We start from the raw sequence: 27200 nt of genomic DNA, 5'->3' as shown, positions 1-27200 counted from the left end.
GCCCAGCAGAATAACACCGCCCGACGGGCCGCCACTGGCACTTCCCACGATGCACTCGGCACACGGCGCTCCTTACACTGACACTTCCGACGATGCGCGCCAAACCGAGCTCCTCCGAGCGCACGGCAGGCAGACGGCCCAGAGAGCCTCCGACAGAGGCACCGGATGAGCGCGGCTCCTGCCTCGGCTCCACCCCCGCTCCGCGCGCCAATGGGAGCCGCCGCCCTCAGGACGAGGAGGGAGAGGGGGGCGGCCGCTGACGGCCCGCCCACGCACGTGATGGTCCGCCTGCCCACGTGACGCGGCCACCCAATGGGCGCGGCCACCGCCCCCCTTCCCCCTACTCGCGCTCCCGGCAGCCCCCGCGCGGCGCGGCCGGTCTGTGTCGGTAAGATGGCGGCCGTGAGTCTGAGGCTTGGAGACCTGGTGTGGTGAGTGGTGGCGCGGGCTGGGTGGTGGCTGCGGAGCACGGTAGGCCGAGCGCCTTTAGCGGAATCAGGCTGCGGCTACAGAGACGCGGGCGGGGCTGTACCCGGCCCTGGGAGCGACGCAGCGGGAGCCGAGTCGGGCTGGGCCGCGCTGGGCGCTGTCAGCTCGCCGTCGACTCCGGAGAGCGGCTGCGGACTGGGTGGGGCTGGGCAGGGCAGGGCAGTGGTGGGACGGCTGCCGGCTTGCCGGTGTCGCCGCCGCCGTCCCTCGGGCGGTGTGGGAGGAGCGGCGTGAGGCAGCCCGGAGCCAGGGCACCGGGCGGGCGGAAGGTGGGCCGGGCTGTGAGCCGGGCCGGCACTGGAGGCTGGCGGGGGCGGTGCATGACGGAAGCTGTGTCAGATAGAGGGATGAGGGAAGCGGGACGGAAGGGCGAGCGCTGCGGGGTTTCCTTGTAAGCACGGGCTCATCTCCCGAGGGATGCGAGGAGGGTTAGAGATAGAAGGTGTTTAGGGAGAGCCGCGGCACCGTTTCTTGGTGATGCTTTAATGAAGCAACACAACAAATCCAGCGTTTCGTTGCAGGTTGGGGTGTCCCTGTGGAAGCCCCCAGAAGCTATTTCCCCTTGTCACTGCAGTCTTATCCTCAGATAGTCAGAGATGTGATTTTGTGTTTCCTGGTCGGGAGAAGAGGGCATTCCATCGCGCCCTGTAAGCACCGATTAAGTGAATAGGTTCTGCTGTGCTGGATGGGCTAGGCTGTCCTACCAGGGCTCAAAGAAGTAGCTGATTCCCAATACATAAATACATGCATTTATACTGATAACCCAGATAAAAAGAACCATGTGCTTCAGGCTGTGACAACTGCACCTCTCATCTGAGAAATTTACAGTGCTGGGAAGTTGTCTAATTTATATAGCAAAATAAAGATTAGTTACTTTCAGCATATTTCTTTCAGATGAGAATTTGGAGAGTGTTCTGCTCTCAGTGTTGGAATGCAGATTATCCTGCTTTTGTTTTGTATGTGACAGGCAGGTGCTGTCCCTAGAGCTGTCGCAGGGAACTTTAACAATTAGACAGCAATAGCAGAAAGGGTTTGTTGATTTTTTTTTTTTCTCAGTACAGGAATGGGAGCATTGAATATGAGACGTGGTCATGGTCACAGCTCTTGGCAGTGTTCCTGCCTGCCCCTGGCTTCTGAATCCTCTGTGCAGCATTGCCATCTCAGGGGGCTGCAGTACCACTTGCTGAGAAGTTTTGTGTCAGGGGTTGTTGGCCCAGCAGGTTCTTTTTCCGTCTCTTGCAAGACAGTTACTAATGGGGTTTTGTGAGTACTGCGGCACAAGTTGGTGACAAGGGTGAACTAAGGGGTAAAGCTTGCCAGGAAAGCTGGTGAGCTGAGGGCTAAGACTAATGTCTCTTCCTCCTCTGTGATTATTTCTAGTATTGCCTAGTTTTCATAATGGAAACATTTGGAAGTGTAGAAAGTAAGTATTTCTGCCTTCCTTTCATGGCTCTTCATATCTTCAGTTATTGTGGTGGTGAGCACCTAAAGAAAAGTGATAGTGGAACACCTGTTGAGGGCATCCTGCCATTAATGCTTTCCTGTGAGAATCAGAACTTCAGCTTTCTGACCTGGGAGTTGGTGGCTGCTCTGCTCACCAACCTCTAGACAGGTGGATAGAAGTTCTTAACTTGAACTTTGATCTGACTGCCTGCATCAGTGCTTTTGTTCAGTTCCATGTGAAGAAATCTCCACGCTTATGGTGCTACAGTGCCTATTACTCTTGTATCTTGCAGGCAGTGTAGCTGCTACTCTTCTCTTCAGTTCTGACAGCCCAGCAAGGTCAAACAGACTGTCCAGAAACTTAAGTTAGGTGCAGATGTCAGCCATGTGTCCTGCCTTGCACAGGTTTTGACTGCAAACTGTAACTTTCTTAATATGAAAAGTGTGACATAATGTGGAAAAGCAGACACTGGGACAGTTGTTTTTTTCTCTGGTTCCAGTGCCTAACACTTTCTTTTTTCTCTAGGGGGAAGCTGGGCCGTTACCCTCCATGGCCGGGGAAGGTGATGTTTGTTTGTATTTATTGTTGCTTTCTTCGTTTTTCATGATTTGTGGGTTTTTTTGTTTGAGTGCAGGTTTTTTTGTGTTTCCCTTCTGTGCAGCGAAAGTTTTGCCTGAAAGCATTTTGGTTATAGATTAATATTGGTTTTCTTGTTTGTTTGGTTGGTTTTTATACACATATACCCCACAAATCTAAAGTGTGAACTAGTTTAGGGCTTTATTTAATCTGTTATCTCAGTCTGTCAGTAGCAGCAGGTGGTTCACGTGGAATGAAAAGCAAACAGAGAGCCAGCTCTGGAACTGATTGCGTTTCCCAAGTTTAGTTATTTAATCCCTGTCGGTTTCTGCAAGACACATTTCTTTTCTTCCATAGTAAGTTGGTTAACAGTACTGTGTTAAATAATAGAAGTAAAGAGTGTGGCTTCTCAAGATACTGGTTTAGAGCTGTGGTTTTTGAGAATTATCTGAGGTAGTTTGATCCTGCTTCTGGTTTGGTTGGCTTTTTTTCGATGAAAGATTTAGAAAAGTGAATTTTATATACCATTTCTATTATTTATACTCTGAAAGACCTTTCTTTTATGTCGTATGAGGGTTAAGCATGCTGATCTAACAGTATGAATCAGGGAAAAGAATTGTCAATGTGGCTGACAACTATAAACATTTGGTTATTGGATCAAGTTAACACCAGGCTCCTCTACAGGTGTCACCTGTGTAACTGAATGATAGCCTTTCTCCTCAGGAACATTTTAAACTCGATAAGAAATCTATTCTGGGAGTAAAGACAAAGTTTAAATTTTAAGGGATACCTAAGTGGAACAAGTTTTTATTAATGCCAGTTATCTTCTTAGTCAGAGTTTAAAAAAACCTGCAGTAGCTGAACACTGTATGGTAAAATCAAAATTTGTCACTATTTGCTTTTTTAATTTTGATTTCTGATCACCTTCAGATTGTTAACCCACCTAAAGACCTGAAGAAACCTCGAGGGAAAAAGTGCTTCTTTGTGAAGTTTTTTGGAACAGAAGATCAGTATGTAATTGCTTGTTTTCATCTGGGGAAAATATTGTATCACATAAGGTGGCTCTTTTGGGGAAGAAATATTTACTAATATATTTTTTAATGGGAGAAGTATTTACGAATATTACAGTGTGATGTAGCATTGTAAAGGATTTCCTTTGAACCACACATTAAAAGAAATTTAACTGTTATTGCATGCTGTAGCTGCTCACTGGGGTGTATGAAAATACTGTAAGAACTTAGCTTAGGATCTGAGTTGCTGCTGTGATGATAGCTTGGCACTTTTAGGTGTGACATGACTTAAATTTTGGCATGTAACCATGAATGAGAAAAGTACAGCTCAGAGTATTTTATTTTGCTGCCAGAGGAATAAAATTAACTATATAATTGCCATTTTTGAAAATATATGTCCTACCTACTGACTGAAAACATTCTTGCTGTGCTTTTGGAAGACTTGACAGTATAAGAGAGCCAAAACTGTTTTAGACTTTCTTTTTTCAAGGCAGAATTTAATGATTTCAAATGTGAACAAAATCATGGTTGTCTTAGATTTAAATGATTACAAACTAGGGGGGGAAAAAACAACAAAAAAGCCCCTGAGAACTTGGATGTTTTGTGAAACTGAGAATTACTTTGATAATTTTTCCGTTTCCCTCTTTATTTTCTGCTATTTCCTATTAAGTCATGGAATAAAGAGTAAATTGCAAATATCTGTGGAAGACTAAAAAACCCTTTACTTTTTGGAAGAAAGGTGACAAGAACTGAGGCCATTTGATGAATGTCTCTTAAGGAAATTATTTTTTCACTGCTAAATTATTTTTGCTTAATACTTAAAAATATTTTTTCATTAAGAATTGAGGTCTAACCTTGATAGAATAGTAGTGAATGCTGCATACTAATGGGAATGTTTGTATCTCTAGTAACTTGAGGCGGGTGCAGGTTGATTTGAGGGCAGAGAACAGTTTATGTTGGTGTTACTAAATATGGTTATTTGAGCTAATAAATTCTGAGTTGAAGTGGATTATTTCTGTCCTGATTATTTGTTCTCAGTTCTTGTATTTCACGTTATTGACTCAAATACAGATTTATTTGGTATTAAGACAAGTGGCCAAATGTCTTGGATGCTGTTGCTGAGATTAATAATGTAATTGCAAATTTCAAAGTTCAGAGCTGCAAGAGATTTATTGAGATTTATTATGAGATTTATTAGAGCTCTGGCCAGGGCAAATTCAGTCATCTGGCACAGAAAGGTAGTGTGTTTTTTGTAGTGTAGCCCACCACCCCAGTCCAGCTTGTGAAATTTAATTATATCATGCTAGATAATAGATGAAGTAGAAATTTGCTTGCTTTGATTGGCATACCCTACCTGAAAAATGAATAAAAAGAAATACTATCACCTTTCTTTCAAATAATGTTGATAGAGACAAGAGAGGGAAACTCGTGTGCCTCTTCTGTCCTGACCTGGAGCTTCAAAAGGCTGTGCGGGTTAGAACTGTGCTGTTCTAACCAGTATGTTTCTTGAGAAAGTTCTCTCAAACTTGAGAAGCTGGAGCATAATCAGTGAGCCAGATCAGGAAAAATGTAAATGATTTCACTTAAAATGTGAAGAGAAAATAATTTTACTTATTTAGTACAAGTGAACGAGTGGGTTTTGCCAATAATTTTTTCAGGTGTGTGTGTAAACAGGACTTGGAAATACGTAACTAAGAGAATGTCACCACCTTGTCACGCCTGAGGAACAGCAGAGCGCAGAGCTCTCACTCTCACTGTTCAAGGGGTGATGAGAGGCGCACTTACCCATACTGATGTTGTAGTGTATGTAGCTTCTTTTTTTAGCACCTCTCTTTTTCTGCCATATTTATGCTTTAGGATGGCATTTCTGTACCATGAATCCATTGGTGCAGTTCTTGTATTGCTGCCTTAACCTTGGAGGTTGAACAGGAGGGGATGTTGTCACTGACTGTTCGCCTCTTGTCCAGTGTGTGTAAGGCAAAGGTGATGCTGGTTGCTCAGTACAGGCCCTCCTGTGAACTTCTGAGTGTTGTTGCCAGCCAGTTTGTGGAGAGGTAGGCAGTATCGGGCCCTATTTTAGTCTTACTTCCTTCTGAGGGTTCCTAGGTGCCTGCTGTGGCCAGAAATGCTCCTCTTCCAGGCGGGGTGCAAACTGTTCCCTCCTGACTCACGTCAGGCTTTGGTTTGTCATGCTAAAGGTTAAGGAGAAAGAGGTTTAGAAGTAAAAACGGATGTGCATGAGCAGAGGGTTAATAAAAACATACCGATGAGTTTGGCAGTGGTTTTGGTGTAGTGTATAAGTTATGTTTATTTGTGAAATTCTGACTTATCTTAGGATACAGCACAGAGGAAATGCGTTTTCCTTTTCCTGCAAATTGAATATTACCGTGTACTGTGCCTGTGCAATGCTGCAGTGACTAAGGGAATAGATTAACTGGAATGCTTTGAGTATTTTTGGTCCAAGACACACAGGTGAGAGCGTAAGTGCATTCAGACTGTTTTCTAGGTCCTGGCTTTTGATAAATTTTCTACTGGGCTCTGTGTGTTAATTGTGTTGGTGGTGTTAGTTTTTCTTGTTGCTTCTGAAGGAATGGGTTTTCTGGAAGATAAGGATTCTCTACCCATGAAAGCTGAGTTTGCCTATGTTTGAATTGTGAAGTACATATCTGCTTTACCATAGTGAAAGCCACCTTGATGTTCATAGTAGTGATGTAATATCCATGTCCTATTCTAAGAGATTATGTGTATCACAATTAAGGCAATCATGTAATGTCTCTTTATTACTTTCTCCAAACTGATATGGAGGTTTTTCTAGTCTGCCTAGGAGTTGTTTTTCTGAGTGTCTCTTCTTAGAGTAAGTCACATTAAAAGGATTCTTTATCTAAAATCAAGAACAGTTTCCTGCCCATAGACCTGACAAGCATGAAACAACTTCCATTACAGGAATCTAAATAACAAATTTAATTTAGTTTGGAACTGGAACTTAGACCTCTTGTCTGTGTTCCTAACTGTGCTTCTCAGATAGTATTTAAAATCTCCTATTTTTTATTATTTCCATGCTACAATCTTGTAGAAAATCTGCTTTATATGTACATTTACTGCTTTTAGTACTTAAAACTTACAGACTGGCTGGCCCACCAGTGTGCATCATACAGTTCAAAATATTTTTACGTTTTTTGGCCTGCTTTCAAATTCATTATGACGTTTGTCAAAACTAAAAATATCATTGCTTTGAAGGTATCTTTCTAGTGTGAGTCTATAGAAATACTAGTGAGAGTCCCGCAGCCATCAGAGGTGTGTGTACAAACGCAGCCATTCACCTTCCTTCCCCCTTTGGTATTTCCTAACAGTCAAATGGACTTGCAAATCGTGTGTATCCATCTTAACAGGAAGCTGGGACAGCCCATTCTTGCTTACAACCTTTTGAAGCATCAGTGTGAAACTAAGTGCGGGAGGCGGGGGTCAAGGGACACTTCCAGACATATTAAGGAAGAAATGGAGGAAGCTTGCAGTCTAAGTTAAGTGTAATAATATGCAGCCTGTTTCCATCAGGTGCAGGGATTTTAACGCAGCACTCATTACCTTCCATCCTTTGTGTCCTATTGGGATGAAAGCACCTACCCTTTTCTTCTGCCACTGTTTTCTGTGGTTTTCAAGGAGAAAGGAAATTCAGGATGTAGTCTTTCTAAAATGTTCTTTCAGGTCCTGACATCAGAAAACACTTGCTTTAAGTGTGCCAACTTTTGGAAATACACCGTAGTAGTCTGAGGGGCTGGAGGGATACGTTGAGTTGATGGAGGGGGATGAGCTTGTGTTCCTGGTACTTCTCATGAGCAGATTATCCCTTGCTGGCTCTGTGTTGCTGTCGCAGAGCCAGCTGGAATGTTGTTTAGTGTTGTTCAACATTCTTGCAGGCACACTACCATAGCTGAAAATCACTACAGACAAAACTCTTCTGCCTTGTATTGAGGAGGTGTTTTATTGCACAAATTTGAAAGACCTAATACTTAATTTCCTTCACTATTGTCCTGCTTCTGGGTTTCTTCTAAATATCCCTTCTTTTATTCTAGTATGATGTGGTCATTTTTGTATTTTTTTTTCTAGGAGTTTATGTACTAAGTTGTAGAGTTTAGTTGAGTTACTTAATTGATGAGGGTTGGGATGTTCCCTTTTAACAGAAGGAAATCCATCTTGATTTCTGTCGTGTGCTCACACATACTGGCCTTGTAAATAAATAACTAAGCAATTTTCTTTTGCTTTTAGAACCAGTTGTGTTAGCATTTGGTGTGGGCGTCTAAAGTGGTGTGGGCTACAGTCTAAAGCAATAAAATTTTTCCAAGACTTGTGGTAAATAAAAATTTGGAGATACTGTGCCACTGTTTTCCATTCCTAGCTACATGGTTGGCAAAAAGTGGAGATTGCTGGATATTCTTCCGTCTCATTTCTGCAGTTTATCATTACGAATTGGTATCTGTAGACAGGAAGAGAGTGGCTGGAATGGTGAGGGTTTGATCTCCATGCCTGTGCCATGCTTGTGCCAGGGATTTGAATCTGGTGTCTCTGCATCTCTCTGTGCCACTGTTTCCGTGTGGCTGCAGGTAATTTTCATACTTGCCTCTGCTTATTCTAAGTTTTGCTTATTGTTCATGTTTTTAATGTGGATTTGACATGAGCAGTGATTTTTTAGGAGTGGTATTTTGGAGAGTATGAGGAGCTGTGGAGAAATGAAAAGAGAAAGCCATTGCTAACAGGTATTTTTATTACATCTTTCACTTTCCATGTAGCCCATTCTTTACAGATGCCTGATGACTGTGCAGCAGGATGAACACAATGTCATCTTAAATATGACATCTTCGGTGTCATCTCTAATGTTTTTCTCGTGCATTGATTCATTGCTGAATCAGGAGAGAAATAGTAGTTCCCTTTATATGTCGTATTCTTGAGACTGATCTAAATACTGGACTTCATTGGCCTTGAAGGTATTGAGATCTTGTGTATAAACATGAATGATTTTGTTTGGTGAAAAGTTCTTTTGTTTTCAAGTGCTTGAAACAGTGCATGCAAATGGTTTGTGGACATTGGTGTCAAAAGACACTCATCTCTTATAGAAGGTTGTCCAGGTAGGTCATGCATAAATGACATAAATGAACTGGAAAGGAAAAGATCAATTTAATTTTTTTTTTTTTTTTTTTTACTGAGGCAGCATTTAGGATTGTTTTTCACTTAGTTTGTCTCTGAGTTCTCTAGTTCTTTGTCCTGGTGGATCACAAGTGCCAAGATTCACTTTTGAAGCCAGGAAGCAAAAGGGTTTGGGCTTTCTCCATACCAAAGGAAAAGGAATGAGAAAGGAAGCTAATGAGCACATACAGTGAGGAAGGGTAGGATGTGCAGAAACCTAAGACAATGCCTTGAGAGAAAATAACTTATTTTTATTTAGAAATTGTCCTGCAACAACATTTAACTTGCTTTTTTATATTGTGGTCGAAAATTTTGTTTCCTTTGTACGTGTAATGAAAGGCTTCTCATGAGCTGGTGCTCTGTGGTACCCAGGGATGTTTGTCACTGTTTGTCATATAGGCAGGCTTTACAGTGTAAGATAGTTTTAAGGTGTGTTTCACAGTAATGTCTGGGCAGCTGGGAGAGATTCCCCGAATAGCTGCTGGACTCAGACTCTAGTCTGAATACAATTATTTGACTTGTTTCTATTAAGTCAGTTCTTACACAAATAATGTAAACTAAGTGAAAGGATTCAGCTTTGCATGCAGGAGCACTGGGTTCTTTGGAAAGGATGCTGGCATTTTCTGCAGTCATTTCTGGCAGGAGGTCTTGTCTCTGCAAATGAGACCCAAAATGTTTCCATTTACTTTCTTAAAGTTGATTCCTGATTGCAAACAATTGCTATTGCCAGTGAGGAGAAAACTCTTAATGAAGTTATAGAGCTTATTTTTGTGAAGAGAGGACATTCAAGATTCAGCAAAACATTACTATTTTTTTCTTGTTTTAATCTTCATGTTCAGTTTAACTATATGACATGGTGCATACAGTCTGAAAATGAAGCTGTTGAATCACTTTATCTGCTTGCAGGAATATTTAAAACCTGTAATTGTGGATAATCTATGTAATATAGGGATATCTGGGGACAAGAGAAAGTGTGATTGCCCTATTTTTGCTGTGTGCTAAGAAGTGCCATTGGCCATGCTAACTGAGGGAGGGGTTTTCAAAACTTTGGGGGTTTTGTTTTTAGTAGGGTGGAAGTGGCTTTGTAACAGTGTGGCTGATGAGTCTGAAGCCTGAATTTGTGTAGGGAGAGAGGTGGTTTAATCTCTGAGAGCCACAAGGAATTCAAGCATCAAGGGAAGCAATGCCATTCCTGTTGGAGTCCAAGGCATTCCTTTGGTTGCCCTGGAGGTTCAGGGACCTGGGCAGGGGGGTCTGGGACCCCAGCCCAGAGCCCAGAGCTCAGAGAGACACTGGATTTGATTTCAGTCCATGGGAGAGGCTTCTTGCACTGCAGGAAGCATTGCAGGCCACAGGAGTGTGAAAAATAGTAGTTTAGTACATCACAGGGTGAAAAAACAGTGGGTTTGGGATTCTTTGCATTGAAGTGAATGGGGCAAGATGGAGAATTTGGGGCATTGTCTCCTTCTTCTTCCTTCTTGTTCCCTCACTCCATTTCTGCAGTGACGTTGGCACAAAGTAGTTAGTGAGGATTGGGTCAGAGTAAAGATGACCTTTTTAGTAGTAGTGATAGACATTGGTAATAAATAGTAAATAAAGAATACGTAGCAATTAGTATAAAAGATAAGGACAGCCCAGAGACAGGGGGAGTCACCAGATGTCTGAGCTGCGGCAAACATCTTGCTGGACACTGAGAAAATTGTAAGATAAGAACTAATAAACGAAGCATGTAACCTTGAAGACTCCGTCTTTTCCTGCGTTTGGCACAGAGCTTTGCAGAGGGCCAGAACTCTAAAACCACCTGAATGCCAGGAAATTTAAGCTCCTGAAAAGGAGCCCCTGACAACTGGCGTCCCTAGGATGGGCAGAAACAACTGGCACCCCAGATGGGACAAGAAACACATTCCCTTAAACCTCACTGAAAAAGTAGTAGAAGAGCTTGTTTACATAAAGGAAAGTGAAGTTGTCACCCATACTTGATGACTTTACCATTTGGTAAATGTCAAGAAGTCTTATTTAGTTGGAGTGGAAACAGGGAAGTATTTGATTTTTCTTGAAGGACTGCAGTCTTAATAATACTGCAGGTTAATACTCTCCTATTGTACAAGCTAGGTTATCTTAAAATAGCAACAGTGAAAGAAATAGTTATTCTTCCTCAAAACCAAAATTATTATTTTCATGCAGAATATCTGGGTACATCAGAAATAAGTGCAGCAATGAGCTGTGGCTTTTGTATTCACTCTGTATGGTCGTCTCTATAGTGAGATACATAATTTTGTTTTGTTTTTTTTTTTCCTACAGTTTTTTTAGGCACCTGTGTGCTCAGTATATTTGAATCAGGGATTGATAGCTGAGAATTGTTAGGTGAACTTTGCTTTCTTACCACCTCTAGAGTGGATTTGTGGTTTTGACTACTTTACCTGGAGATGTGAGACTGTGGGTGTTCCTCATGGTGAAACAAGTGCAGACATTGGGCTGTCCTTGTTTTAAATGTCTCCTGTGATCACTTCCAAAAGCTGTTTTGCTGATAGAGAGTAATGCTTAGAGGGGAACAGTGCTAGAATGAGAGGAGATAAAGCTTAAAAAAAAATAACAAAGTAAAAGTGCCAGAAAAAAATCTCAGTGAATGCTATAATGGCAGCCCTTCAGTTTCTAGATAGGAAGTGAGTTTGGGCTGTTGTCATCAGTAGATCTGGGGAAGAAAGTGTAGCTAAATCTTCCTAAAAGTGGGATGATTAACAAAAATGCAGTTTAGAGGATATAACTAGCTTCTTTTTTTGTTTCAAGTGCTTGGATCAAAGTGGAGCAGCTGAAGCCTTATCACGCTCACAAAGAGGAAATGATAAAGATTAACAAGGGTAAGCGCTTCCAGCAAGCTGTGGATGCTGTAGAGGAGTTTCTTAGAAAAACCAAAGGCAAGGACCAGGTGAGTGGGTTCTTTTTCACTGTGTGCATCAAAACAGGTCTTGGCATGAATGGTGATTAGATGCCTTGTTATGTGAAAGGCATTTGCTTCTCTAGCAAGTTGAGGAGGATTTTGTTTTCCTTCCTTTGGTTTTTGGTGTTTATTTCCTATCCTCTCTTCTTTCCCATTTAATCTTGTTTGGTGGGGAAAAGTGATTATTGGATTATTAAATGATGAAGAAACTGAAGAGGCTAATTGATCTGCTTGTGATGATTTTATGAATCAGTCTTCACAATTTGGTATCTAGTAATCTTGTCTTTAGTATGCTGGAAGTCCACACAGTCCTGCCAAGTCTTCAGGTGGCCTGTTCTGTTATGTACTTGCTTAAACTGGTGTGTTTTTGCAGGAGAACTAACCAGGAACTTCACTCACCAATTCCAAAGGGCTAACAGATACGTAGTTTTCAAGTTACTGTGCTGTTGTTTTCCTTGATAGTAATCAGCACAGAGTCCTTCACATCCTTGGTTTTGCATGAAAATCATTCCATCTCTTCTCTTCTTTCCTTACCATCTTCTATTCTGTAATCTCTCAGGCGTCTTCCCATAACTCCACTGAAGAGAAGAATCGGCGTAATTCCAGTGAAGAAAGAGGCAAGCAATCTGCTGGTGAAGAGAAACGCAAAGCCAGTTTGTCTGAAGGAAAGGTGAAGAAGGGCACAGGGGAAGGAAAAAAGAGGGTCTCTTCTGTCTCGTCAGAGAGAGGATCAAAGTCACCTTTGAAAAGAGCCCAGGATCAGAGCCCCCGAAAACGGGGGCGTCCACCCAAGGATGAGAAGGTTTGTGTTGTGCATGTCTGCCAGTGCCCATGGACTTGGCAGCTGGACTTGAGGGCAGACTGGCACCTTGACTAACAGGCCAGCAGGAGGAATCAGTTCAGTATCCCTTTTTTTAAGCTTTTCCATGTTGCTACTTCTAGACGATTTGGCTGCCTGATACCCTTGGCAAGCATATTGTTGATTCTTCCTGTGATTTTTACCAGTTAGTTACTGTAAGTGGCTCTGTTCATATCTTTGAGAGGGCTTTGAAAGCTGTATCAGGAGACTCCATTCTTTCGTCTTGCCATCCCTCGAGTTGTTTGTATGGGAAGGATTAGGAAAGAAATACATGTCTTCATCTGGCTCCTGACTTCTCCAATCTCATGATGATATGATCAGGTGATAAATAGTTGCTCAACTTCAACCTTACTACTCACAAAGAGTGAGATATTCTTAAGGGCTAGGGCTTAAAGAAGAAATCCGTAGCCTGGGGAATCCACCAGAAGAATTGTCTTCATTTCAGCTTCTTTGCTTCAGGATATGTTCCCATCCTCCATTATAAAGGAGCCTTAATATTTTATTCCCACTACTTTCCTGATATTTCTCAGTGTTCTGGCAGCACTTTGTCTACCCTCATTTAGAGTTCCAGCCTTTTTATTATGGAACTTGCCGTTGTAGTCTAGATCTTTATTTCAAATGGATATTTATTTTGGTGGATTATTACAACGCACATCCTCCATTGGAGACTACACCTGAAGACAACTGGGAGACCTGTACTGAAACACCATATGGCAACGTGCTTGCTCACCTGTGCTTCAAGGGGATCATGTTGTGCTTCAGTCTTTTCTTTCAGTCAGGATGCAAGTCAAGATGGTGATCTTTCCTCTCCAGAACTGTGAATGGATTGGCCTTTGCTGGTTGAACAGGAGACTCTTGATGTAGTAAAATGAAGCTGATCAACTCAGATATTAGCTGTGAAGGCATCGTAGAATAGAGTCATAGAATATCCTGGTTTGGAAAGGACACACAAGGATCGTCAAGTCCAACTCCTAAGGGGTTGAAGGAAATACTGGCTCTTTTTTAGCACCAGTGTCTGTGAAACTAGGCTGCACAACAGATCCCATCAGTTTCTTCTTTTGAGGGAAGTTGGAGGAGGGGAGGAATGGATGCATATTTATGAATTATAACTAATAAGTACAGAACTTGTCTTGACTGCAGGAAAATGCTTCACTGGCTACATAATTTTCACCTTTCTAAGTGTCTTCCTATAAGCATGTTGTGTCTACACATATTTCTGTTAAAATAAGCCACAAGAACCTTTTTTTTTTTTACTTGCAAAATTATTCTGTCTTTGAGTTATATTCCTTCTAAAATTGATCAAAACGAATGGCTGGGAGAGTTCTGATTATGCTGACACATTGCACACTTAGGTTTTACTGTGTTAACTACCTCAGGACATCAGAGTGCTTTGAGTGAGCTAATTGTGGTAATAGATATTATTTTACTGGCACATGACAAGCAAACTGATTTTAAAATTGCCACAGAGTGATGGCCAGCTGTGTAATAACTGCCTGGCCACAAACCAGGAAATTAAGCAGGATAAGGTAGGAAAGTAAGCCTTACAGTTCTGGAAAGTGACAAATAAAATAATTACCATAAAAACATAACAGTACTGCCTTAATACTGTGTTTCAGCCTATGAAATAATTTTAAAATCTTGTCGTCTTGCCTTGTTCTTATAAGTTCATCGAGTTCTTAGCCCTAGAGTAGAAAACATTCATGTTTTTGTCCTGAATTAATATGATGCTAGGATTAGGGGATTTTTCTCCATCCCAGTCGAAAATCTGGCTTCCAAGCAAAAAGGATGCATAAAAATCGAGAATCCAATTGTTGCTGAGGTGTGCTCTGTCTAGAAAGGCTTTGTGGCCTTACATGATCGTTCACATACTCTTATTTTTAAGTTTATATGAATGTTTTTGAAGGAGCCTATTTTTCATAGGTATTGAGGCAGGTTTTTTCCATGCTTTACCAGCTGAAGTATGCACAACTCTCCATAGATGCTGCAAGGTTGGAGACTGATGGCTGCATTGTTGTGCTAACACCTTGGACAGTTGTATCATTCTGGATTAGGTCCAGGAGTCTTGCTTTGGCTGTTTTTGCAAACAGTGTTCTTCTCTTGTGCTTCTGTCTGGATACTAAGGTATATTGTGCATTTTCAGGAAGTAATTTTGTAGGGGAGATAATGTGACTCCGTTTCTGAACCTTCATTTCAGAGGAAGACAGCACATATTATGCAGAAGTCCTGTACATTCCCTTCATGTTGCATAAAAACCTAGATGTGTATAGCATATGTCTGTGACCTACAGCATAAAGACCTATTTTAACCGATATGTCTTGGGGAAATAAAAGATAAAGTTTAATCTGCTTAACAGTAAAAGCCCCAGCATCTTAAGTACTATCATGATATTACAAACCAGGGCCTGTGGAGCAGATGGGGCAGCCTACATACCAGTTTGTCTCATGGATTCTGCAAACTTGAGCAGGTGTGGCTATCAGTCTCATGCTTTGAAGGTTCTCCTGATAACAGGTGGCCTATTCTATTGTGACAGGGTAGGATTAAAGGAGTTCAGACCTCTGCTTGTAATGATGTTCTTCACTCATTTGTTAAGCTTTTTGCATCCACCCGAGGAAAATAATGGGATCAAGCATGTTTGTTTTCTGCTCATTCTGTAAGTGCACAAGTGCAGTGATTCCTCTTAGGTATGAAGAATGGACTCTCCAGAAGCCATAAATCTGATTGAATTCCTTTGCTGGCAGTTGATGTTTTCCTCACCTCATCTGTGTTGCTAATACTCTGTGTTTAAATATGACTGCTCATGGAAAGGCCTGTGGAATGGAAGGGCTTATGGAAAGGCCTATGAAACGAAGGCATTTTTAGTGTTTTCAGAGCTCTCTGTGTGCTCAAATGATTGTAGTACTGTGGCCAGCCCGTGAGCTGGTTTTAAGCTCTTTCTGATCATCTTTCTGTCTCCTCAGGACCTCACAATTCCAGAGTCAAGTACAGTGAAGAGAGTGATGACTGGAACAGTGGCTGGATTTAAATGGCCACCAAGTGTGAGCGAGGTGAGAAGCTTTACAACATCTAGGATCTGAGAGTTTGTTGCAGCAAGTCTAGGGCCTTTTGTCTGGCTGTAAAACAGTGAGATCTTATCTTCTTGTGTCAGAATATACTGCAGCATAACAAAGCTGAACAGTATCCCAGACAGTTCAGAAATATGCTGGGAAATCAGAATTCTGTCCACCTTTTGATTTTGTTGAATAAATGAGTGATCAGTAAAGTAGAGTAAGAGCAATGTGATTCCAGGTTAGTATGTATGATGCTCACTGGGGAGATGAGGTATCTGGGCCTGCGGTCCTTGTTACTGTTAGGATAGGTTTGCTTGGCGTGTTGCAATCACCGGTCAATTCCCAGAATGCTGTTTTATGGAATTCCTTGGAAGCTGGAAAAGAAGTGTTTTCATTTGCTTGGGAGAGGAAGGAGCAGAATATGAATTTTCTTCCTCTCATGTTAATCTTGCTTGTATACTTCTTTGGTTTATCCTACAGATATACAAAAATGAGGAATTTGGGTTGAATGGCTTTGGTTTTGCGAATGAAACACAATGAAAACTACTTAATTGAAACAGGCTCCTTGTGACAGCTGATACATTTCATGTTTTCCCCCTTATGCTGTTGTTCTCATGCAGCTTAGGAGAGCAAGGGAATTGTGCTGTGGTCACTCAGTGACTCTCTGGATTTATTTCTGAGGCTGTACTTTCTCTGTTTGTAGCCTGTGAAGGACAGTGATCCACACTTTCATCACTTCCTGCTGAGCCAGACAGAGAAGGTAAGGATTTGGCAGACAGGGTCATGCTGCTGGGTAGCTTGGAATCCTGCCCTTTACTGGGACTGAACACAAGGAGTATGCATAAAGAGCTTCAGAGTTCTGTTATTTATGGGCTGATAATTAGATCAGTTGAAGTATTTCCAAGCCTTAAGATTTAGAGGTATTTAGCAATAAGTGCAGTGAATAGTTCAAAGTAATTCAAGATTATCTAGCACTAGTTTTTGACAGATAGGATGTAATAAATTGTGTAGAATGAACAGGATGGACAGGAAAGGGGTTTTTTGTGTTCAAAAATCCTGTTTGATTATTTTTGATGTTTGTCTTATCAGTTTCTTCATCTGGATAGGCTTGGCAATTAACTGAATGTTGCAGGAAAACTTCCAGGGCCAGAAAAGCTCAGTGTAAAACCCAGCCACTTTATCTCCCAAGAGTCAGAAGCCTTGCAGGATTTTATATTCAGCAGTGAACATCAGGAGGAAAAGGAAAGATCAAATTAAGCATAAAAGGATTTGTATCTCACTGAGGATCTGGGCAGAGCCAGAAGGATTAAGAGCTGCTAAAAGTTTTATCTAAACAAGCTCACAGTAAGCAGCATGGGGAGGTACAGCCTTTACCTTAGCATTTGTAGAAAGCCACATGCCTTCTCATATTAACCAGAAGGTTTTGGTTCCACAGCTGCAGGGACATAGTGGGTGCAGATATGAGGCTTCATGGCAGGCTTCAGAGAGCTAAACATAGGAGTAGGGATGGCCCGGATTCTGGTGCCTCCAGAGGAGCTGTTGTAAGAACTATAGAAAGGAGTTTGCAGTGCCTCTGTTAGAAGACAGGCTGAGCTGCTGGGGCAGGGTGGGAAAGAACAATCATAATATCTTGCAATATATTTTAGGTTTTATTTTCTTCCCTTGAGAGAAGCCCCCAGAGTTGTCCTGCTTTGAAGGTAGTGGTGGGTAGGTGAGCTGCCTGTTTCTGTGGAACAAGGATATGGTCTGTTTGCTTGGCAGAGTAAATCAGCACTGTCCTTCCCCCCTGAATGTTTTGTATTCCCCATACAGCCAGCTGTCTGCTATCAAGCCATCACAAAGAAGCTGAAGGTTTGTGAAGAGGTAAAGCAAATCTTAATTTTGATGGATTTTTCTTGTTATGAGGCCTTGCAGTTTTTCCAGAGCTGTGCATTATATTGTTTTTATTATTATTTTTCCCCTCTCTCTTCCCCACCTTCATCCCCCCACCCCACTTCCTCAGGAGACAGGATCCACCTCCATTCAAGCAGCAGACAGCACAGCAGTCAATGGCAGCATTACGCCTACAGACAAAAAGTAAGATCTCCGACACACTTCAGCCATTTTCCTCCCAGCGCACACATGCAGCCACTCTCCCGCTTGTAACTGAGAATGAATAAGCCTAACATTTCCCTTTAACTGCACATTCCCTCTGTTCTTGTGTGAAACTGTTTTGGGGGGCAAGGTGAGAGGGAGGCATCTAAAAACAAAAGGGGCTGTACAATGTAAAATTCAGAGTAAGTTCTGTCCTGGAGACATCTGTAATTTGGAGTGTTTCTGCAGCTGCCCTTTTCAGGGGGTCCCTCTTCAGGATGTTAGCCGTAGTATTCCTGAGTGTCCCATGAGGTAGGAAGATAAAAGGGGATTTGTCTCCAGTAGTGCCTGGCAATTGACTAGGGTTGTTTAATTGCTCTCCTGACCATGCAGAAGACAAGAGGAAGAGGGAGGTGTGTTTCCCCATCACAAGAACTTTACTGTGTAGCACGTGAGCTTTCTGGTTTTACCCCGTTCTCCTTTTTAGAGTGAGAGAAGCCTAACTTGAGCTTCCTGTTTTGCTCTAACTTCTGCTCTGTTCAAATTGAGTTCAGGGCACTCTTGCTGTTTTGGGCAGTTCACATGGGATGTCAGTTCTCACCTGTACTGCTGGGGAACAAAAATAACAATGAAGCTGTTCAGGTAAAACAGTCTCTCAGGGAAGTGTGTCTAAGAAGTGGGTTGGGAAGGAAGGAATATATCTGCTGGTTTTGAGACTTGAAAATAGATAGACCTTATTTGGGCCGTGTAAGGAGCCTGCAGTGATTTGCTCTGCCCTGTCTAAATTAGTTTGCTTGGACAAAAGGCAGCAGTATGGTTAGCTGGGAGAGGACAGGTGGCTTGTGAAGCCAACAGTGCAACTGTAGTGTTGCTAATTCTGCTTTTGCCAGGTAGATTTTGTTGTGAAGTTACTTTGGATATAACAGAATGCTTCAGAATCTCTCTGAAAACTGTGTGTTTGTGTAAAGCTGCGTGATGGATAAAAGGATTCTTGCAGCAATATCTGCAGAGGAATTCCTGTTGCAGGTGATTGTAGGGACTTGGTGGTATATTGTCTTTTTTTTTGAATGGAGGGAGCAAAACTCTTTCCAGTTTATGGGAGGAAGGGAAGGCTGTTTTCTGTGATTGATGGTTACCTGTACTGGCCTAATACTTTTCTTCCTGTGTCTGAAATGGCAGCTGTAGAGCAGGGACTAGGTCTTTGGTATTGGCACGATGCATAGCCCCAGTGATCTTTGCTAGACTTTATTAAAATTAAGATACTAATGTATCATTTGATTATACAAGCAAGCATTGTATGTGTGACTTAGTTTTAAAGTCAGAAGATTAATTAGAGAATCACCTGCTCATTTCTAAATGTTCTCTTTAACTTCAGTAAGGCAGTGACTGTTAACAGAAAGCACACAAACAGCAATTTTAGTAAACAAAAAACCGCACACAAAAAAACCACCCCAATCAAACAAAAAGAACCCGGGCCATCCAAACCTTTAAAATTTAGCTGATCTTCTGAAACAGGCTAAAGACTTTCTTCAGGAAGGTATTAGGGATGCTTGGTAAGCAAAATAAATTCCAGCCCATTGTAGCTGTGGCTGCAGAGGAACATGTTTGTTTGGGTATTTTTTTTTTTGTGCTGGTGTCCAGTTTGCTCTTCATCATTTCCAGGACCATGAGAAACTGATGCTGATTGCTTTCTCTTGCATTAATGTTTATCTATACCCTCAGGATAGGATTTCTGGGCCTTGGTCTGATGGGAAGTGGCATTGTCTCCAACTTGCTGAAGATGGGTCACACTGTCACTGTCTGGAACCGGACTGCTGAGAAGGTAGGCGTGTGCTTAAACCTCTCCTAAACATTCAGTTACTCCCTGTATCTCACGGAATTCATCTATCAGTGGTGCCTGGGAGAGGATGATAAAGAAACACACCTTGTTCTGTCCTGTTTCCTAGGTGCTTGTTGGTGGGCTAGGTGTAGCTGTGGTCTTGTTCTAGTGTGGTCACTCTTAAATTTGCAGTCCCGCCCCACTGCTTTTTTTGTGTGAGAGGAGAGAGTTGTTAGAAAAATTACTCCCTTGTATATACATGTGTTGAAGAAGGGGGTGTACATGCCTCTGAAAATACTGCTGATGTGAATAGCCATTTCAGTGTATTGTGCATCTGTGAACAGCCATGAAAATACTGCTGATATGAATAGCTGTGCAGGGTATTGCGCCAAGAAGGCCAGGTGCAGGGAGTTATCCCTAGAGATTGAGGTATGGTAAGATGCACTGTTCAGCCGCTGGTTAGTCTACTTCTGTTGTGCTAGTCGTGTGGTAACAAGCATTCTGTCAGTGGCCTGCTGTATCATGAGACCAGGATGGAGAAGAAGTATTCAAAATTAAAATAGAGCTTATATTGCATTGCACTTTTATATTAGTGTTACTCTATGTAGTGGAGAAGGAAAAGTAGGTAGCTGGGGGAGATGTGGTACTTGTAAGATGCTGTGGAATATCAAAGCAGGAAGAGCACTGTGGTTACTTTGTTAAGAGGGGATTAAAATATTTATTTTTTAAGAGCAAAACATGGCTGGTATGAGGGGATAGGGTAAGAAGGAGCTAAGATTTTGAAGCAGCAGCCCTCTGAAACACATCAGTCTCAGCTGTGCATAATCCTGTTACTATCCAGTATGATATTTTACTATGTCCTTTTACCAATTTTTTCCCTAAATCTCTCTTTTTTCCCTAATAATTTCTTGTCAAACCCACCACATTCTTACCGTCTCACCTAAGAGTTTTGTTTCTGTATGTCTTTCTTTCAAAGTCCTTCACCTGTTTTTCAGAGAAGCTGCAGAAAAGTTGTATGTGTGAGTGTAGACAAAGCAACAGAAAAATACATAGTTGCTGTGTAATTAACATGCCTAACACCTTTGGAGATGTCTAGCAGTGAAGTTTTTTACAGCAAAACGTAAAGAATCCATTTGCTCTGCATTTTATTTGTCTTACTTCTGGATTTATGCCTTTTGCAGTGTGATTTGTTCATCCAGGAGGGTGCACGGCTGGGAAGAACCCCTGCTGAAGTAGTCTCCACCTGTGACATCACGTTTGCCTGTGTATCAGATCCAAAAGCAGCAAAGGATGTAAGGATTAACTCTTATTTTACCTCCACTGGTTAGACTGAGATGACAGTCACTGAATGCCAGTTCTGATTCCTGCTAACCACAGTAGCCTGGGTCGTTGTACGTCCTGAGCAATGCAGCTGTGTAAAAATAAACGTCCCAACAAAAAAATAAGCATTTTAAGTCTTTGAGGGCAGGTTCTGACAACCCTCTGGGGGTCTGCTACTGCAATGCCAGGCTCAGCTGGACTCCTGCAGAACTGGGGTTTCTCTGCAGACACCCTATTGCTTTACCGCTCTTCTGTTCTCCACAGCTGGTGCTTGGTCCAAGTGGAGTGTTGCAGGGGATTCGCCCAGGGAAGTGTTATGTAGATATGTCCACCGTGGATGCAGATACAGTCACAGAGCTGGCCCAGGTAATCACTGAACTGAGCCTTTTAACAGCAGCAGCTGTTCATTCAGCAGCAGTTGTGCAGTTTGTGTTGCATCAGGTGCTTTATTACCTGTTGGTAATAAAACTGCTTCTAGAGGTCTTTGGGCTTCTTTTGGGAGAGTCTCAAGTTCCAGGCAAACAAGACAAAATAACAAGTCAAATCTTGACCAGCAAATAGTGTTGGATGAGATGTTCCCTGGTGATACCAGCAAAGCCTGTAGATTTGGCAGAGCTGTTACCTGCTACCAGGGCAGACAGCCAAATTTTGATCCCCTAAGAAATATTTGTAAACAGATTGGTATTCTGTAGCAAACTGGAGGGTAAAACCCTGTCTGGATTAATGACTGATAAAATGCATAATCTGCCTAGTTTAAATGCACTGGTTGAGTAAAATGAATGTCTTCTCATTTCATTCTATAGAAATATTATAGGATTTTTGTAGAAGTGTTCTGATTACTTTTACTGTGCTTATCTCTGATTTCGTTTTGGCATCTTGATTGTTCCCCACTGCCCTAAAGCAGTGTTTGTGTGGTTTTACAAGAAAGGGGAGCTGGTTTTGGTGAGGTTTTAAGTAGACATGTTGGTGATGCACTAGTGTGTAACATCAATTTGAAGAATGCAAGTCACCCATATTAGTAAACGTCTGGCTGAAGAGATCTGTCAAAGGCCTTTCCTCTCTGGGAAAGAGGGGAAAATATTATGATCAATCTTCTGGGATTCTTATGCCACATGTACACCTTCAGCATTGATCCCTTGACCAGTGTAGGGTGCCATGACTAAAGCATGTCAGTTCAGCTGCTTAAAACATGCACAGTAGTGATGGGTATCTGGAGTGGTCTTGCCTGGAGTGTGAGGTCAATGTTTGTTCTTAAGCACACTTTGCAGGGATACAGTGTGGTACATCACATTAGTGCTTTCCTCTCCTGTTTATGTGTCGGAGCTATTTGTTCTGCTTTAAAATTCTGTCCTTAAATATTGCCCTAAATGATGTTCCTGCTGCTGTTCATGCACAGCTAACCAGAGATGCTCTTCTTCCAGGTGATAGTGTCCCGAGGCGGTCGCTTTCTGGAAGCACCAGTCTCAGGAAACCAGCAGCTTTCTAATGATGGAATGCTTGTGATCCTGGCAGCTGGCGACAGGGGTTTATATGAGGACTGCAGCAGCTGTTTCCAAGCAATGGGGAAGACCTCTTTTTTCCTAGGTAATTGAAACATGGAGGCCCTGATAGCAGTTTCTTAGTGCAAGGACTGGGAATTTCAGCAAGGAGTCTGAGAATATATGTCATCTTTTTATTTTCTCTTTGGGCAGTGTGGGAGATTGGCCTGCTCCTCTGGAACATGGCCAGTTTCAGAGCCTGCAGGCTAAGGTTTCTTTTTTGAATGCTGACTCGTTTTGGACGATTGTGATGCTTTTGGTTTTAAATAATATTTTCTTATGATTTCTCCATTCCTTTGAGTGCTTGGAAAATGGGAATATTTTCTGAAGTCTTTCAGGGCAAGGGAGAGCTGTGAAGTGTTTGATGCCAGGAGTCTAGCAGTGTTACTGCTGTGTGAGTTGGGGAAGCAGGGCAGCTGTTTCTCTTCTGGAGGAATCCCAATGGTGTGTTTCACTCCCAGGTGAAGTAGGCAATGCTGCCAAGATGATGCTGATTGTGAACATGGTCCAAGGCAGCTTCATGGCAACAATAGCAGAAGGACTGACTTTGGCTCAAGTGACTGGCCAGTCCCAGCAGACCCTTCTGGATATCCTCAATCAGGGACAACTTGCCAGCATCTTCTTGGACCAGAAGTGCCAAAGTAAAGTTCTCTTATATTGTTTTCTTAAAAGATCCTTTTTTACAATCTATTAGCTTTTCAGAGAGTGGCCAAAGGTAGAAAATAACAGTCCCATTTTCATCTGTCTGAGATTATGGTTATTTTAAGCATTCTGGAAATGAAGAGCTGAGTTCCCATTCCTTTCCCTTCATAGCTAGGACTTCTGAGAATCTGAGTTAGGACTGCTTAGGGCTTAAGTTAGTATTTCATTGGGGCAGGGTAACAAGTGAAATGGAAGACAAGGTGTTTAGAAATCTGAGCTTTCTTTGTCAGTGGGGCAGTATTGACATCATCTGCTATGGCCATATGAAGATAGAGAGCAGAGAAACAGGAGAGCTAAAAGTAGTGATCAGCAATGGAAAGGGAGATTGGTGTTGAATTGCAGCCCCCTGCAGCATGGGCTTGGCTTACTTTTGTCATGCTTACTTTTTGCATGGGTTCTTCTCCACAGATATCTTGCAAGGAAACTTTAAACCTGATTTCTACCTGAAATACATACAGAAGGATCTTAGATTAGCTATTGCACTGGGCGATTCTGTCAACCACCCAACTCCCATGGCAGCTGCTGCCAATGAGGTAAGAGTTGTTCTGTGTTCAGATGTGTTCTTCAGCATTTATTCAACAGAGCCATTTGTCAACCAGAGACACAGATCTAAGAATTACATAATCTCTACAACAAGGGAACAGTGATTGAAATATATTTTAACTAGGGTGGCATTGCATTTATTTTGATTGTAGAGACCCTTAGAATGTTACATCAGGAAACACAGAAAGATGTGGCATTTTCTGATCTGCGCTTGGATTATTTGACATACTGTGCAGTTCTCTGGTTGCAGTGGTGAGCAAAGGAGTTTTTCTGCTGGGAAAAGGCTTCACATAAAAGCAGGCTCTGATCCTTTTCTGATTTCTCTTTAGGTCTATAAACGAGCAAAAGCATTGGACCAATCTGACAACGATATGTCGGCAGTGTACAGGGCCTACATCCATTAGGCTGCACCCTTCTTACTGTTCATACGATGAATATTGATGAATATTGATTAATATTATGATACTGGGTTTTAACTCTGGACCAGTCCATCTCTGTCTTTCCATTTCCTTTTATACACAAACTCTGAGACCTGCTGCAGTGAGCCTTCCACTGTGGCAGAAGGGGGGAGGAGGGGGCTCGGATTGTTGCAGTCTAATTAAAAAAATCCATGCCATGCACTGACAGTCATGAGACAGAACAGCGGCAATTGTTGAGAAGCTCTGAGGCAATTCTGCCAGAAATCTGCTGCTTGGCTGCTTTAATTTTCCTCTTTGTTTGCTAGTCCAAGACGCTGTTTCTAACAATCCCTTTTCTCCTTTGCTGTGAAATAATGCAAGTGTTGGAGTCTCTGCATCAAGGGGACAGGGTCACATACATCCCATCTACCTGTGAATATCACTCGAGTCCTTGGTCCCAAGTAAGGTGAGGAGCATTCCTGCTAATTAGCCACTGTTTGAGAACAAAGCACCTCCCATGGAGGAGAAGGGCAGATCCAGAGGGTAAGGGGAGTTGAGTGCAACACTGTCTTGATTCAGTCTCTTTTTAGACTTTAGACCCCAGCACCTTGAAGGAGGAATTCCTGTACTGTTAAAGACAGCACATTGCATCCATGTCTTCCCCTGTACAGACAACTACAGCTTAGGGAACACAAACTGTACTGAAAATGGGAGAATGCTAATGTCAATGCGGGTCCTGAAAGGTTTATCATAGCCCATCCAAAACATCATTGGAAAGGAACATGTTTGCATAAGAAAACTGCAAGAGAAACAGAGCCTACAAAACAGGGCTAGAGATTTTACTTGGTCCTGGCCTTAGCTTCTGTTATGTTACTACTTGTTTGGTTTTTTTAACCCTTGTAGTCAATAATTACAAAGGTGTCTTGGATTACAGCAGTGTCACAAGTAGGGTGGTGAGTCTGAAAGGGGAGAGAAGAATGATCCAAGAGATTCCTGAGCTCCTTTCCACACTCTCTGGCCTTTGCATGGTTGTCACATCTCTCAGCCTGTTTGCCCATCTGTAAAGGTGGGTGATGGTTACCTACCTCACAAGGATACTTTTGTGTACTTTATACATGTCAGGTTTTCCATACATGTTCTTACTGTTACTACTTTGGGTACAAGATAGCGCAGCATAAACCTTCTCCCTGTATCTGTGAACTCTGCTTGTGGCCAGACACCAACTTCTGGAAAGACCAGTAACTGAAATTGGGGAGCGTAAGACCACTGCTGAGCTTTAGTCTGGAGGTGAGTGACACGAACTGCAGATGCTGAGGCTAGAGATGAGAGATGCTCTCAGTGTACATAGCAGAGTGACCCAGAGTCAAAGGATGCCTGTCACTAAAAATGCACTTGGGTGTGGCTTGGGTTTTTGTTTGGGTTTTTGTTTTCCAATCCTCAGTATTAGCCTTTTGGGAATGTTCTTGCATTTTAAATTCAAGTGTTAGGAAAATGCTAGTGAGAAACTTTGGCCAAAATCACTTCTCAGTGGTACAATCTCCTTCCTCCCTTGGGCTGGGATTCTGAAAGGAAAGAAGACAGATTCAAATTAGGCCATATTCCTGACATCTGCCCCTGCCACCTTATTTTTTTTCTAGGAACTTGCTGGTTGTGTAAGGAAATTTCCCCTGGGTTAGGATTTCTTACTAGTCCTGCTTTGTGCAGCATGTGTGTATGGTTCAGGGGCACCTTGTTAGGAAAGACACTGTCACAAACTCATTTTGAATCACAGCATCTAATACCTCATACTGTAAATGTTACTTTGGGTATTTCACCTCCTGTGATGACTGTTCCTTGTGGGCTAATGCTGTATTCTGCATTACTTAGTGTTCTGTGGTGAGCACACCTGGCAACAGAGCTGTCAGACCTCACTGCCTGTTGGCCACTTCGTGTGGGCAATGGTAGTTCTACATCCATGTACCTTTGGCAATGCCACTGCCATTCTGCATGTAGGTATTCATATTAAATGTACATAAAATTGCCAGGATAGCTAGCCATTGACCTGCTTTGACACACTGTTCTTCTCCACCCGGAACTCCACAGTTAGCATCTGAAGTCCTTTGTTAAATACGCCACAATAAAAAAATCTCTTATATGAATTATGCGTTGAGGGCATCTGAGGGAAGTTGTGGGTTTGGGGGCAGGAGATGAGACTAAACGAAAAATTTTTTTAGGAGGAGGAAGGAAGTACTGTCCCATGTGCAGCTGAGAGTGAACTGTGCTGAGCCAGTTCAGTGGTATTCCCCACCTGTCCCTGTCATCTTGGGCTACAGTGTCAGTGGATGGGTGCAAGCAAAAGTAATGGAGGATCTTTGTTAGTTTGTTGTGCCTCTGGATACAGAGAGAATGCTGAAGTAGATCTCAAGCCCTGTGACAGGTATTTCATAATGAATTCAAGGGACCAGTCCCTAGGCAGCTCACTGCTGCAGGGTTGGTTTGTAGAAATACTGTAGTTGCCAGACTGGAGATGGTTATTTCTGTGGGAGTCGCAGATGTGGACTAGTTCAACACTGTAGTTAATCCTGTGAGGGTCTGACTGCAGTTTTCAGCCGTTCTGTAGAGTGGCTGCAGTGCTGCCTGGACATCTGTACAGTCACAGGTGTGCCCAGGAGGAACAGGGGGAGACCAAGAGCTCTCACGTGGCTGTGAAGAGGGATGGAAATGGGGGAATCCAGACTGTTTCAGATGCTGGTTGAGATTGCTGTCAGTCTTACTCAGATTCTTGTATTTATGTCTGTAGCCTCTGAACATGGATTTGAGTCTGTTCCTAGGCCTGAGATTTGGGGGAGGGAAGTGGGGTAAGCAGTGGATTGAGAGATGCTCTTATAAAACAGGCTAGTTAATGTTGTCCTAATATTGTTGACAATTCTGTAAAGTTTCTTCTTATGAAGATTTGTTTTAGCAGTTTGCTTTTTTTTGACTCCCTCCTTTTTAAAGAGAAAATGTGACACTTGTGAAGCTTGTAAGAAAAGCAGTTTCCTTCTTCCTCAATGATAGGTCCCGTAGTCCATTAAGGTTGTGAATTTTTATTTTCCTGCCTTGTTTTTAATTAACATTTGTCATTCAGAATAGGATGTGTGAAAATGTTTAAATGGCAAAGATTTTTTTTTTTTTTTTTTGGTGCAATTAACAAAGCTACTGGCAAAAAGAATAAAATCTTTCTTGGTAACAGAATGTTCTTGTGGTGTTTTCTAAAGTCTCTCAGAGCTGTCTTGGGGCATTAAGGA

The 27200-nt window shown here is 42.3% G+C and overlaps 1 protein-coding gene across 8 annotated transcripts; it reads left to right on the top strand.

The window, feature by feature from the left end:
- Positions 1-308: 308 nt before the first annotated feature.
- Positions 309-27147, top strand: GLYR1 (glyoxylate reductase 1 homolog). Of its 8 annotated transcripts, none has more exons than XM_040079061.2 (16): positions 309-431; positions 2459-2495; positions 3440-3519; positions 11485-11623; positions 12195-12437; positions 15452-15538; positions 16245-16301; positions 17354-17404; positions 17544-17617; positions 19337-19436; positions 20615-20725; positions 21018-21119; positions 22175-22337; positions 22753-22932; positions 23402-23526; positions 23866-27147. In XM_040079061.2, exons 1-16 carry the CDS (start codon positions 313-315, stop codon positions 23938-23940), a joined length of 1743 nt encoding a protein of 580 aa, XP_039934995.2. In that variant the 5' UTR covers positions 309-312; the 3' UTR covers positions 23941-27147. The 8 variants fall into 8 exon arrangements, with proteins under 8 accessions (XP_039934995.2, XP_039935002.1, XP_058278569.1 ...); XM_058422586.1 differs by having other exon boundaries at positions 318-431; positions 20615-20727; positions 21023-21119; XM_040079066.2 differs by lacking the exon at positions 309-431 and adding an exon at positions 1037-1136.
- Positions 27148-27200: the final 53 nt, after the last annotated feature.

The sequence above is a fragment of the Hirundo rustica genome, chromosome 15 (genome assembly GCF_015227805.2).
Source record: "Hirundo rustica isolate bHirRus1 chromosome 15, bHirRus1.pri.v3, whole genome shotgun sequence".
NCBI classification, from domain to species: Eukaryota; Metazoa; Chordata; class Aves; order Passeriformes; family Hirundinidae; genus Hirundo; species Hirundo rustica.
The sequence above is the reverse complement of the archived record's forward strand: the minus strand, read 5'-3'. Positions and strand labels throughout refer to the sequence as shown.